This window comes from Microtus ochrogaster, chromosome 8 (assembly GCF_000317375.1).
Source record: "Microtus ochrogaster isolate Prairie Vole_2 chromosome 8, MicOch1.0, whole genome shotgun sequence".
NCBI classification, from domain to species: Eukaryota; Metazoa; Chordata; class Mammalia; order Rodentia; family Cricetidae; genus Microtus; species Microtus ochrogaster.
The window spans coordinates 40,191,101-40,204,675 of NC_022015.1; the positions used below are offsets into that span (position 1 = coordinate 40,191,101).

The following is a 13,575-nucleotide window of genomic DNA, read 5'->3' on the forward strand; positions in this document are numbered from 1 at the left end:
ACCACCACCACCAACCACCACCACCACCACCAACCACCACCACACCAAGTGGCTAGGAAAATAAACCGGGTGCTGAGGAGTTTGGCATTGCCTCCTGCTGGTGTCCCTAGGGTTGCTTACGTCTGAAAGTGGGCAGGGGGGTGACTGGCTTGGGGCGGAGGCTGTGGTGCCTCTTCTTCTCCATCAGTGTCTGTATCCTCAGACTCATCCTGTGAGGACAGCAGGGGTCAGGGTTAACGAGAGAAGGCCTGGGCCATCACTGGGGAGCCCAGACCCCTGGGAGAGCAACGACAGATAGGTCTATGAGGATTTAGACATGCAGACAGGGGTACCAGGGGTCGTGAGAAGATCAAGCCTCAGCCAGCTTTGCCTAGCACAGGCTGCCTCTCCCACAGTCCCTCTCACTCACCTCCTGTTCCGAGTCTGTCCCAGACAGCTTCTTGTCTTTGCCTTTGCTTCCAGTGCCTCCGTTCTTCCTGCCACTGCTGCCTGGTTTCCGGCCCCTTCGGGAAGGTACAGTCCATCTGCCCAGAGGACTCTCTCCTCCTAGTTCACCCCCCAGCCACCCCCAACCCTGTGGCCTTGGCCTTTCCCACCTATATACTTGGTCTTGGCTACCCACCTTCGAGGACCCTTGTCCCCATCCATGTGGTTGTCTTCCCCATCTCCCTGCATGTCGGGCACGGATGCCACCAAGTCTTTCAAGAAGTCAAACTGCTGCTCCAGCTCAATGCACTGTTTCCTGAAGAAGTGGGAGAGGAAGACGTCCAAACGGACCCCAAACACTTAGGCAGGACCCTAAGGATAGCTTTTCATGTCACGGCACCCCTCCCCACTGACACCCGGTCTGGCGAGCTTGGCTCCGGTTATGCCCTCCACCTGGAACACCTAATCCCTCCTACAGCAGTCCAAACCCACCAAACTGGCTCAAACTCCCTCAGCCTCGCACCACTCCCCCATTGGGACACGGCCTCCTCAGAAGCCCTTCCCAGCTCTGCGGCCACTCACAGGTGGGACGTGGTCATGGTTTTGGCATTTCGAGACTGGGTCACCTGGCAAGCCTTCTTCAACAGGGACTCCAGGAAGAGCTCGAGCGCCCGGGCTGAGGGGCGTCAAGGAGAATCTGAGAAAGGGGAGTGCCGAAGTCCCGCCCCACGCCCCTCATCCCAGCCAGCCCCTAGCAGGATACAGATGATGACAGGCACAGCTGCCGCCACCTTCCCAATCTCTTCGTCCGTCTGCATGATCTTCTTGATCCGCGCCTGCCGAAGGAAGGGGACAGAGCTCGGACGCCGTGGCCTGCGACCCTGCAGGAGGGCTGGGGGCAGCCAGGGGGTACCCCGAGAGAAGGGGCGGGAGGCACCGAGCCAGTGTAGGGCATGGAAGGGGGCGGGGCGTCAGGCCGCGAACACCTAAAGGCACCCGCCCCCCCACAGCAGGACCAGGGCCCGAGCCTCCCGGGAGTCCAACCCGCCGAGGCCCAGCTCGGCCACGTGCTCACCGGCGGAAACCGCGCGTTGTACTTCTTCTTCTTGCTTGGCATCTCGGGGCCTCTCTCGCCGAGCCGGGCCCAGCGCCGCCGCCCGCAGCCTCCCGGCTCCGGGCCTGTTCGCCGCCGGCCCGCCGCGGTTCCCCCGGGTCCTGCTGCCGCCTGCTCCGCCCCCGCCGCTGCCCGCAGGGTCCTAGCGCCGCCAGTCGACAAGCAGCGCCCCAAACCCCGGCGCTCTGCTTTTGGAGCCTCCGGGGCGGTGCGAGTCCTTCTCAGGGATCACCCGCCACTCCCACTCGCCCCCAAGGTAGAAGTACGAACGTTAGCTCCGCCCCGCGCAGGCCGGCTCCGCCCAGGAATCTCCAGATGGCCCCGCCCCTGAACGCGTCCCGCCCCTTCCCCTGGAGCCCTCGCCCCCAGTCGGCCGGTTCCGCCTCTGGCCCCGCCCTGTGACTGCGTTTGTCTATAAAGTTGTTGTTGAGGTGGCGGGACCCTAAGATGGCGGCGGCGGCGGCGGCCGTGGCAGGGGCGGGGCGCGGCGGGGGTGGCGGCGCAGACCCCGGGCAGGAACGGAGCCGGGCCCGAAGTTGGGTTGGCGCGGAACGGAGCGAAGGCCGGAGGTGACTGCGGGGCGGCTAGAGGGGCAGCCCCGGGGCGGGGGCAACCCTGAGGCTGTAGGCACTAATGGCGGCGGGTGTGGTAGGACCGGAGCCGGGCCCTCCCGCAGGCCCCGTCCGGAGCGGGTTCGAGTCTGACGCCGCCCCCTGACCCCAGGTGGGCCGCTACCCTCTCCAGGCCGCCGTGTTTCGGGCTTTGAGTGTGCTTCAGATAGCTGGCCGGGAGGCCCAGCCCTCCACAGCCACCTCTAGGGTTGGCCGACTGTAGTGCCTACATCCCTGAAATCGCAGCGCCCTGCTGCCTGCCGGTCTCCAGGCCAGAGGTGCAGGGAGTCCCGTGCCAGCTCACACGCCACAGCTATTCCACCCCTACAGACGTGACCTTGGGCGAGTCCCTTTTCTCAGTTTCAGCTTCCTTGTTTGTAAGTGAAAGTACTAACAATAGCGACTCCACCTCCGGCATTTTATTCCAGAGACAAATCTAGGCAGGATCAGTTGTCTCCCCATTGTAAAGATGAAGTAACTGAGGCACAGACAGACCTTAAGTCTTGCCCAAGGCCACACAGTTTAGCCAGTGCCTGGCATCCTAGAGGACCCAGCACTTTGTGGTTACTTTCTCAAACCTCCCCTGACTCTGTTCCCTCACAACAGGATGGAACCAAACGAGGAGCTAGAAGAGGAGGACTCTCCAGGTGGCCGGGAAGATGGCTTCACTGCTGAGCACCTGGCTGCAGAGGCCATGGCAGCCGACATGGATCCCTGGCTGGTATTTGATTCCCGTACTACACCTGCCTCAGAGCTGGATGCCTGGCTGGCCAAGTACCCACCATCTCAAGTTACTCGCTATGGGGACCCAGGTTCACCCAACTCTGAACCTGTGGGCTGGATTGCAGCCTATGGGCAGGGTTACACCCCCAATTCAGGGGATGTCCAAGGGCTGCAGGCAGCCTGGGAGGCTCTGCAGACCAGTGGGCGGCCCATCACACCAGGTACCCTGCGCCAGCTGGCCATCACCCACCGCGTGCTCTCTGGCAAGTGGCTGATTCACCTGGCACCTGGCTTCAAGCTGGACCATGCCTGGGCTGGCATTGCCAGGGCTGTAGTTGAGGGCCGTCTTCAGGTGGCCAAGGTGAGCCCACGGGCCAAGGAGGGTGGGCGCCAGGTCATCTGTGTTTACACGGACGACTTCACGGACCGCTTGGGTGTGCTGGAGGCAGATTCTGCCATCCGTGCTGCAGGCGTTAAGTGCTTGCTCACTTACAAACCTGATGTCTACACCTACCTGGGCATCTACCGAGCCAATCGCTGGCACCTCTGCCCCACTCTCTATGAGAGCCGTTTCCAGCTTGGAGGCAATGCTCGTGGCTCTCGAGTGTTGGACCGTGCCAACAATGTAGAACTGACCTAGTGGGCAAGACCACCTTTTGCTCCCCTGCGGGGGATGGATCCTTCTTTTTTCTCTTCCTTGTCCCAAGAAGGCCACACTCCCTAGCTCTGAGGACTAATTGACTTGGGAACTGCCTGTACTCAGTCCCTTTGAACTTCTGCTCTCTGTGCCGGGTTGACTCCAGCCCCCACAGGCTGGGGGCTTTGGCTCCCCGAGGGCCAGGCCCTCAGCTGCCCTTTTTGATGCTGCTCCCCGCCACTGCCCAGGACCACAACTTGGGTACAGATACTCAAGAAGCCTGCCCGGGCCACCTCTGTCCCCTACTAGACTCACCCTGCATCTTCCTTTTCTTTGCTCCCTCATAAGGGAGAAACTTAGTGCTTCCAGTCCCTGCCCTTGGAGCCATCACAGCCCAGGTGGCAGGGCTCCTACAGGACTGAGCATGTTATGGGGCCCATATATGTTCTGGCCAAGAGCGGATGCAGGGTCATGGATGTAGGCCTGCTCCTCCCTGCAAACTCACAGCCTGCATTACCAACATCCCTTCCCTGACTACATGTGCCTGTTCCTGGCATTTCAATAAAACTCAGCTTGGGTCCGTGTCTTGAGTGTTTTTTAAAAATACTGTCCTGGTGGTTACCTGCTTTGGCTCTTGAGGAAGGGCAGGGCCCAAAGAGGCAACTCTGACCTGACCAGGCTGATGTTTTCTTCCTCCCTTAGCAATGAAGATGGCGTGTCACTTCTGAGGCTAGGCTTCATTTCCTAGAACTTCCACAAAGTTGAGCTCCCTCTGCACCCATGGATCAGAATCAGTTTCTTAGTCTTTCCAGGAAGGCCCAAGGGACTACTCTTTGACCTAAGGTGTATTTGTTTTAGACTTAAATTTTATTGAGACAAGGGCTCACTATGTAGCCCTGGCTGGCCTGGAACTCAAAGAAATCCATTTGGCTCTGCCTCCCAAAGTGCTGGGTTTAAAGGCCTGTACTACCTCCCCCACCCCCGCTTTTAGGTTTTTAAAAAATTATATTCATGGTGGACATGCTTTAATCTTAGCACTTAGGAGCAGAGGCAGGTGGATCTCTGTGAGTTCAGGGGTGGGGTGGGGAGGGGAGTTAAAGAGGCTGGGACTTGGATCGGCACTTAAGGGCACTAATAATTCTTGCAGAGGATGGTAGGTTTAATCCCCCAGCATTCCTGAGGTGGCCAGGTAACAGCCTCTTAACTACTCAGTTGCAGGGGATAAGATGCCCTCTTCTGGCCTCTACAGGCATTGCACACATAGGTTAGAGACATACAGGCAAAACAGAAAAATCTTTTATACACAGAAAAATCTTTACAACATATTGGAACCAATACAATATAAAATTACTTTTTTATGGTGTGCAGAAGCTAGTTTGTCTCATGTACACATATGGAGGTCAGAGAACAACTTGGAGAAGTCAGTTCTCCCTCCACGGGTTGGATCCCAAGAATCCGACTCTGGTCAGGCGAGCACCTTTATCTACTAAGCCACCTCAGTTCAGACTTTTTGTTTTTAAAAACAGGATTTTATTATGTGGCTCTGGCTGCGTGGACCAAGTTGGCCTTGGACTGTGGCTGCCCACTCGCCACGTGCTGGGATTAAAGGCACACTCATTTTGAGCTTATGATCCTCTGCCTGTACCTGATTGCTGGGCGTGTTGGATTACAGGTGTGCACCATCACATCCAGTTTACTGCTGCCCAGGTTTACGCAGTGACCAAAATTAAACCCAGGGTTTAGCGCCTGCTAAGCATTTTGCCAACTGAGCTACACCCACAGGCCCTCTGCCCTCACAGTTTTCTCCTTTTTGAAACAGTAGTGTAGCACAATCTGGTCTCAGTTCTGGTCCTCCTGACAGCTTCTGGAGTGCCAGGATTGCAGGTCTGAACCACCATGTGCATGCCTCAGGACTCGCATGAAAGCATTCTGTCCCTGCAGTTCCAAGATGGTCACACTGGAGCAGCCTAGCCAGTGAACAGCCTGAATATCCATGGGTGGCGTCTCCAGAAGCCCTGGCATGGCATTTACTTCCGCCACCCTATTCAGAGGCCACTGAATAGTTTACAAAGCACTTCCACGTGTAGCACTCAACACTTGTAACCTTGTTAAGGAGATGCTAGCCCAGTCCTGTTGTCAAGCATTGCCACCAAGTGTGGTGACACGCGCCTTTAATTCTAGCACTCAGGAGGCAGAGGCAGGCAAGAGCTCTGGGAGTTAGAGGACAACCTGGTGTTACATAGTGAGTTCCAGGACAGCCAGAGCTTCAAGACCCTATCTTGGGGGGGAAAAAAAAGAATTGAGGCCAATGGGAGAAAAGATAATGCAGGGTGATTCAGTGAGAGCAGAGCTGGGACTTGCCTCTGATCCCTCCCTTCTTGGAGGGTGGTTCTTGATCCGGAGAGACCTTATAACCCACAGAGCATAGGCACTCACATGACCTGGCCGTCCTCTCCTGTGTGGCTGCTGCAGCCTCAGGTCCTGACTTCTGCACTGTCCTGTCTCGTCTGGCCTGGCCTTGGTTGGGGGTTAGGGGTGTTGGCAGAGAGCCCCTTGAGATGTTGCTCTCGTGCCGTGCCAGCACTGACTCAGCCTCCAGCAGCCTCACCAGGTTGGAATTTGGAGCAGGGGAGCGGAAGATGCCACTGGGCTGACTGGGTAGAAGTGGCTGAGTCATGAGGCGCTGGCTTAACCCCCTCCCCAGCTTCCTCCCTACCCTGAGTTTCTCCAGGACTGAGTCCACCTCAGCCCAAACCTGGGAAGTCCCCCGAGCTCAGACTCAGAGCCAGGTGCCCTGCCCTGCCCGCCTGCCTGTCGATGCTTTGAACTTGACAAAAGTGGGCCAACTTTCCCTAGGCAGGGGAGTGGCATCCTGGCAGAGTCTTGTGTTCTCACAAAGATGTCCTCATGGTATGGACAGCCCAGGTTTCCTTCCTGTACAAAGCCTGACACATCCCTCTTCTCCATCTCTATGGCCCTGCCTGGCCACTTGCCAGGCCCCTTGCCCTTCCTCGTTGTCTCCCAAACCATGACAATACCCACTAACTCGGCCTTCCACTCTCCACCTCCTTCTCTGCCCTGCCCCCCAGCCCAGTCCACAGATCCCTCTGTAGAGATGCTCACACTTTTGTCCTACTGAAAGGCCTTCTGTGGTCTCTACAGCTACGAGGAACAAGGTCTGCTCCCCTGGGCTGGCACTGAGCAGATCCCCAACAGCTGTCTGTCTCTGCACCCCACTGAAGCCAGCTGGCACATCCTCTACCACCCTGGCATGGAGCAGGGGGCCTCAGGCCTTCCTCCGGCTTGAACACCTGCCGTGTGGTACTGATCCCAGAATCAGCAGCTAATCAGCAATCACCTGGTTGATAGCTGTCTCCTGATGGTCCCCAAACCACAGTCCCAGACTAAGGCAGGGGCAGCACCTACATTTGAGCTTCCAGGCCTGAATAATCCTCTCCAGAGGGTTAGATGAAAGAAGTGATTGCCTCCGATCCAGCTCCTGTGAGTCCCTCCTCTTTTATCTCTCCACTCTGTTCATTTTGCTTTAGAATATGACTTTTCCCCCACATTTCGACCTTTCCCGTTTTGGTGCCTTTGTTGATGGGTAGCCTCTGTTCGCATGCCTGACACCAGCTCTCCTAGCAATGGCGGCATCTCAGACCCAGCTCCCTAACGGTGCTCCACTTGTGGCTCTCTATGGGGACTCTCGGACAGCAGCTGTGGTTTATTCTCGGGGCATCTAAAGCCCCAGCTCAGCATCAAGCCTGGTGTAAGCTCCAGACAATGTACTTTTTGAGGAAGGGATTCAAAACAGGGTTTCTCTGTGTAGCCCTGGCTGTCCTGCAACTCACTCTGTAGACCAGGCTGGTCTCGAACTCAGAGATCTGCCTACCTCTGTCTCCCATGTGCTCCGGCACAAATAAGGTTCTTGAGAGCCATCCTTGGTCTGCAGGCCTCAATTTCCTCAGACTGTTCACAAGAGCCTGACACTGGTTTCGGTGTTCACCTACATTATCTCATCTATGCTCCATTTAGTTCTTGTATTTTAACAGTTATTTTATGTATGTGAGTGTTGTACCTGTGAATATGTCTGTGTGCCGCATGTGTTCATGGTACCCAGGGAGGCCAGAAGATGATGTTGGATCCCCTGACACTGGAGTTACAGATGTTCTACCATGTGGGTGCTTGGAATCAAACCTGGGTCTTCTGGAAGAGTAACCAGTGCTTAACTCCTGTATGTCATCTCTCCGGCTTCTAGCTCTGTTGTTATTACATTTTGCAGAAGGGGAAACTGAGACCCAGAGAATTCCAATTAATTGTCTCAAGGTTGCAGAGCAGTCAGACAGCAGAGCCATGATTTCAACCCCGATCATTCAACTCTAGGGCATCTGATACATGGTTAAGTCTTCCTAATAAAAGTGCTGTAAACCGGGTGGTGGTGGCGCACGCCTTTGATCCTAGCACTCCGGAGGCAGAGACAGGCAAGTCTCTGTGAGTTCGAGGCCAGCCTGGCCTACAAGAGCTAGTTCCAGGACAAGCTCCAAAGCTACAGAGAAACCCTGTCTTGAAAAAGCAAACAAACAAAAAAGTGCTGTTGAGGGCAGGGGTGCTGCAGGAAGAAATATTACCCTGAAGGGACAGAGGATCAACTTGTGATGTACACACGGGGAGGTTCTCAGAGTCACTTGGGAGACAGCCTGGGCCCAAATAGATTCCTTCCAATACTAACCAAGAAGCTGAGGTCCTGGAAGAACAACCTATCTGAAAAGGAAGGCTCACTCCAACCTACCTGGAGGATGGCACCCCGACAAATCAAGGGCTTCCCAAAACCTGGCCAGCATGGCTTCTCTTGCTTAGTCAGCTCCTGCCTACATGGGCGTACAGAAGCGCCCGGGTGCGTAGGGGCTGGCCAAACTTGCACAAGCCCATGTTGGCTCCCTTAAGAAAACTGAGAAGTATGGCAGAGGCCAGAGAGACAAAAAGATCTTCTGGGACTCCAGCCTGGACCTGGGGCAGAATTCAGGAGTACTAGAAACAGCTGAATAGGAAGATGCTTTGGCAAGATTTGGGGGATTTTCCTGTACGCCAGCTGCACCCTGCTCCTGCTGACTGGGAGGGGCCTGGGTAGGGATGAAAATTGGGACACATAGCTGATTCACTGAGGAGGGAAACTCCCCACTTCTGTGACATGCATCCCCAGGCACTGAGGGGTAAAAGTAAGGGCACTAGTCTAAGAAACCTTCTACCCAGTTTTTCTTTGCCCACTGGCCTCCTTGGCGGGTGCAGTAAACCTGAGGTTAGGCAGAAGGCTGTGCAGGCAGGATGGCAGGCTTGTGGGGACAGCTTTCCAGGAAAGGAAAGCAGAGCTTGCAACTGGAATGAAGGCTGGACAGGATACCTCAGGTGTCTTTTCTTATGTATTTTATAAGTGAGGCAACCACGCTTACCGTAAGAGCCAATGTGGGTAGAGGCCTGCTCTTTACGGGCACACACTGGGCACCTTCCCCACGTTAACTCGCTCCACCCCTTACTGCACTCCTTTTGTAGATGAGAAAACCCAAGCCAAAAGATGCTAAGTAAACTAGTCAAAGTTGAGCCAGGCGTGGCAGTACGTGTTTTTTATCTTAGCGCCTGAGAGGTAGAGGCAGGGAGGTTAGGAGTTTGAGTTCAACCTCAGTTACACTACAAGTTTGAGGCCAGCCTGGGCTATATGAGACCCTGTCTCCAAACAAAACAAAATAAAAACTTGGCCAAACCAGGCGGTGGTGGTGCACATCTTTAATCCCAGCACTCAGGAGTCAGAGGCAGGCAGATCTCTGTGAGTTCGAGGCCAGCCTGGTCTATAGAGCTAGTTACAGGACAGCCAGGGTTGTTACACAGAGAAACCCTGTCTTGAAAAGCCAAAGTGGGGGGATCTTTGGCCAAAGTCAAAACTATGGATGCTCTGGCAGCCTGTACAATCCTGTCTTGTACCCTGGGGTGTTAGGGCATTCTGTCCCCAGTCCCTGAGCAGCTCTAGCTCCTAAGGTCAGAGGCCTCCTTGGGATGAAGTCTGATTGGTTTTTGTGGGTCTTCTACCACTGGCCCCACGCCTGCCTGCTGCAGCCCCTGGAATATAGCTGTCAGGCTCTGGCTCCACCTCTGCGGCCCCTAAAGGGAGAGAAAACTGACTGCCACAGAAAATCGGTCAACTCTTCAGAGGCCAGGAGAGGGCAGTGAAGCCTCTGAAGATCCCTTCAGAGTCTCTCCAGAGCTTTGACTTGAATAACTCCCAATCCTGTGCCCAGAGCTTCCCTTTTTTGTCTTGATGCTCACCTTCTGCATCAAGTACACACACAGACACAGACATATACACATGTGCACGGACACATACAGAGATACACACACATGTACCCATGCACACAGAGAACCAAATAAATGTACACACACACACTGACATACATACACACATACAGACTTGCAGACACATACAGAAATACATATACATGCACATATGCACACACATACCTACACCCACAGAACCATGATCAGAAATGTACACACACAGACATGTACACACATGCACACACAGCCACAAAGTGATAGTCTAGCTTTACTGCCCATTGCCACAGAGGGTCCTGTCCTCCCCCGCCCCGCCCCTGCCTGAGGCCAGGAGACTGAAGGTCCCCCAGGAGGCCTAAGAGCTGTGACTCCATGAGGTGTGACCAGTGACCCCACGCAGGCATGCTTTGCCCCACTTGGCTCTCTCTCACAGGGTGCGTGACTCACTCCCTTGCCCCCCATGACTCAGTTTACACCGGTGCCTGGAGGTCCTCACAGCTCGGGTGGGGCGGTTTATGGGTAAAGCCCAGGCCCGCCAGCCTTTCATCCCAGGATGAGCGTTTCATCCCACTCCTGGCCTAAAGCAGGAGTTGGCACCCCTGGGATCAGCAGGCACCCTTGGTAGCCCGGGGACAGGAAGTGTGTTCAGGGAGGGAGATCCTAGGTCTGGGCTTTAGAAGGAGCTGAAAAACTGGGTGCCGAGCACCAACCTTCCTTAGCTTGAGTTTGAATGGAGCAGGGCCACTCTGGTCAGGCCAGTCGGGCACAGCCATTCTGGACACACGGAAGAGGAAATGGGTCCCATGACACCAATCTTATCAGTAAGAGAGCTCCTTACCACGTCTCCTGCGTTTCTAGGATTCTCCGGCTGTTATCCACGCTTTACCCTGTCTACCCAGAAGAGCAGATGCAAGTGAAGAAATGGAGCGCTAGAAGTGGAAGGAACTGCTGAGCTAACCCGTCAGCAAGTCCCCACAGGAACAGGAGGCTTTGCAGAGGACTTAATGCACACAACTGCCTGACGGACGGCTGCACAGCGCGTCTGTGTGTCGCTCTCACTATGAGCCTCTCGTGTGTTCAGTGGTGAGAAAGGACTCTGACCATCCTGACCAGCCTTCACTCGAGGCACAGTCTGTTTCCTTCTCTCAGAGCTGTTCCCACAGCCCTGATACCCTCCAGGCCATTTCACACAATTATCTCCTCCCACCTCCCCAGTTGTTTGAGCAGAAGTGGGGCTGAGAGACCCAGTGTTCCCCTCCACCTTATAGGTCTCCATAGGAACTCCTGGTTTTAGGGAGCACAATATGTGATGTACGAAAAGAAGAAACAGGCTGGAGAGATGGTGGCTCGGTGGTTAAGAAAGTGTGCTGCTCTTCAGAGATCTAAGATTCCTAGCACACATGCTGGCAGCTCATAACTGCCATAACTCTAACACCAGGGGACTCAGTACTCTCTTCTGGCCTCTGCAGACACAGACACACACACACAAACACACACAGACATACACACAGACACACACACACAAACACACACAGACATACACACAGAGACAAAGACAGATACAGAGATAGAGAGATCTTTAAAGAATGAAATAAGAACCAGGCACGGTAGAGCATGCCACAGGCACAGATACATACTATATTTTAAAATAAATCAAAAATTGTAAAATCATTAAAAAGACAGCAAGGATCCCAGAGGGGACAGCGTGACATGAAGTCCTAGAACACTCAGAGGCCCAGCTGGGACTGAGCTCATTTCTTGGATTCTGAAAAGCGGCATGAGTGACAGTGAAGGAGGAGCCCCTAACCTTGTCTACAGCTGCCATGCACCCACCAGGAGCCCCTAACCTTGACTACAGCTTTCTAGCCTGTTGCCCCCGCTTCCACAGTCTGAGTCCATCAAATAGCTTCCTTTGACCCCCATAGTCAAAATAGCCAGGTCACAAAGTCCTAGGTCCAGCAAAGGGTTCAATCCCTTCCCCAGACTTCAACCACATCCCTGTTTAAATATCTACCCTAGCCATTTTGTCCCCAAGCCTGGGCCAAGCTCCTCAGCCTGCTGTTCAGGGTCAGCCCACCGACATTCTGCTGGGTACCCTGAACCTTGGCCAAGGAGGCCTTCCCTTCCGTCCACCCACAGGCCTTTATGCTCACTGCCTCCAACCCCAGGAATGTCTCTCCTGACCTTCAGCACTCTGCCGGGAAGCCTTCTCCCACTGGCCCCCACCCCAGCTAAAAAGAATGTTGTCTTCCTTCCTGGGGGCTCTGGGAATGTCCCTCTTATGCTCTAACCACCTCTCCAGGATGTCAGTGTCTGGGGCCAAGGCCAAGTCTTATCAGTCCTTAGTCCCTGAAAATTGACCCCATTCCACTTCCTCTAATTTGCCACTTGGTAGAGGATAACCAGAGTCCCTGGTCCTCTTCGCCTCTCCCTTCCGGGGCCTTGAATTACAGCCATAAATGCCTTGCCTGATGTTTGTTGTGACAGGCTCTGACTATGTAGCCCAGGCTGGTCTTGAACTTCCAGTGATTCCTCTGGCTGAGTTCTGGGGTTCCAGGGTTGCAACACTAGCCCAAGTCCATTCCACCTTTAGCTCACTTCATCTGGGTCACAGAAGCTGAGTATACCTACGGGACCTTACACGGAAGCTGAGTATACCTACGGGACCTTACACGGAAGCTGAGTATACCTTAGGGACCTTACACAGTCCTAAGAGAGAGTCGAGAGGAGCTACACACAGTGAAGGAACTGCACAGACGAGACAATGAAGGCCAGAGCCAGAATTAAAAGCACATGCGGGGTGACTCTGTTGATATGGAATTCCAGAAGAGAAGAAACTAAGCTATGGCCATGGAAGTGAGTCAAGCGATTTCCTGGGGTGAGGGCATTGGCTACAGAGGGGTAGGAGGGCTTGGGGGGGTGGGTGCAGACGTGTTCTATTTTGATTGGAAGATGGCTATGTAAGTCAAAACACATGACCAGTACGCAAAAAAAAAAAAAAAAAAAAAAAAAAAAAAAAAAAAAAAAAAAAAAAAAAAAGTGCAAGTTGTGTAAAACAAACCTCAGCCAAATGGATTAAAAACAAGGTCTTGCTTTGTTGCTAGCAGTGAGATTTTCCCTTGGGCCGTCCGCTCATAAATAACCACACGGAGACTTCTTATTACTCACGAAAGCTCGGCCTTAGCTTAGGCTTGTCCCACTGGCTCTTATAACTTAAATTAACCTGCTTTTATTAATCTACACTTTAGCATTTGGCTCTTTACCATTCTTTCACCTTGCACCTCCGGTTTCTTCTCTGTGTCTCCTGGTGTCCCCAACACACCTAGATTCCTCCTCTTCCTTTCTCTCCCCAGAAACCCACCCATACCTCCGGCCTAGCTACTGGCCATTTAGCGGTTTCCTGGTTTGTTTTGTTTTTCAAGACAGGTTTCTTTGTAGCTTTTGGAGCCTGTCCTGGAACTCGCTCGGTAGACTAGACTGCCTTATACGCAGAGATCCACCTGCCTCTGCCTCCTGACTGCTGGGATTGAAGCTGTGTGCCACCACCGCCTGGCTGGCCATTTAGCTTTTTATTACACCAATCACAGCAACACACCTACACACAATGTACAGATAGATTCCCACAACACACCTACACACGGTGTACAGATAGATTCCCACAACACACCTACACACGGTGTACAGATAGATTCCCACAACACACCTACACACAGTGTACAGACACCCACAACACACCTACACAC

At 54.1% G+C, this 13,575-nt stretch overlaps 2 protein-coding genes across 3 annotated transcripts in view; one reads left to right on the forward strand and one right to left on the reverse strand.

Moving 5' to 3' along the window:
• Positions 1–1,754, reverse strand: part of Drap1 (DR1 associated protein 1) — a 2,331-nt gene extending 577 nt beyond the window's left edge. The window contains exons 1-6 of one of the 2 annotated variants that reach the window (XM_013347818.2): positions 1,502–1,754; positions 1,190–1,262; positions 1,009–1,102; positions 623–742; positions 410–524; positions 121–209 (exon numbers count right to left, since the gene is read on the reverse strand). In XM_013347818.2, coding sequence (XP_013203272.1) covers positions 121–209; positions 410–524; positions 623–742; positions 1,009–1,102; positions 1,190–1,262; positions 1,502–1,543 — 533 coding nt within the window. In that variant the 5' untranslated portion in view covers positions 1,544–1,754. The remainder of the gene's footprint in view (positions 1–120; positions 210–409; positions 525–622; positions 743–1,008; positions 1,103–1,189; positions 1,263–1,501) is intronic. The other variant, XM_005351725.3, reaches the window with a different exon arrangement.
• Positions 1,755–1,949: 195 nt separating this feature from the next.
• C8H11orf68 (chromosome 8 C11orf68 homolog) lies at positions 1,950–4,091 on the forward strand. Its single transcript, XM_005351726.2, has 2 exons — positions 1,950–2,109; positions 2,758–4,091. Exons 1-2 carry the CDS (start codon positions 1,988–1,990, stop codon positions 3,512–3,514), a joined length of 879 nt encoding a protein of 292 aa, XP_005351783.1. The 5' UTR covers positions 1,950–1,987; the 3' UTR covers positions 3,515–4,091.
• Positions 4,092–13,575: the final 9,484 nt, after the last annotated feature.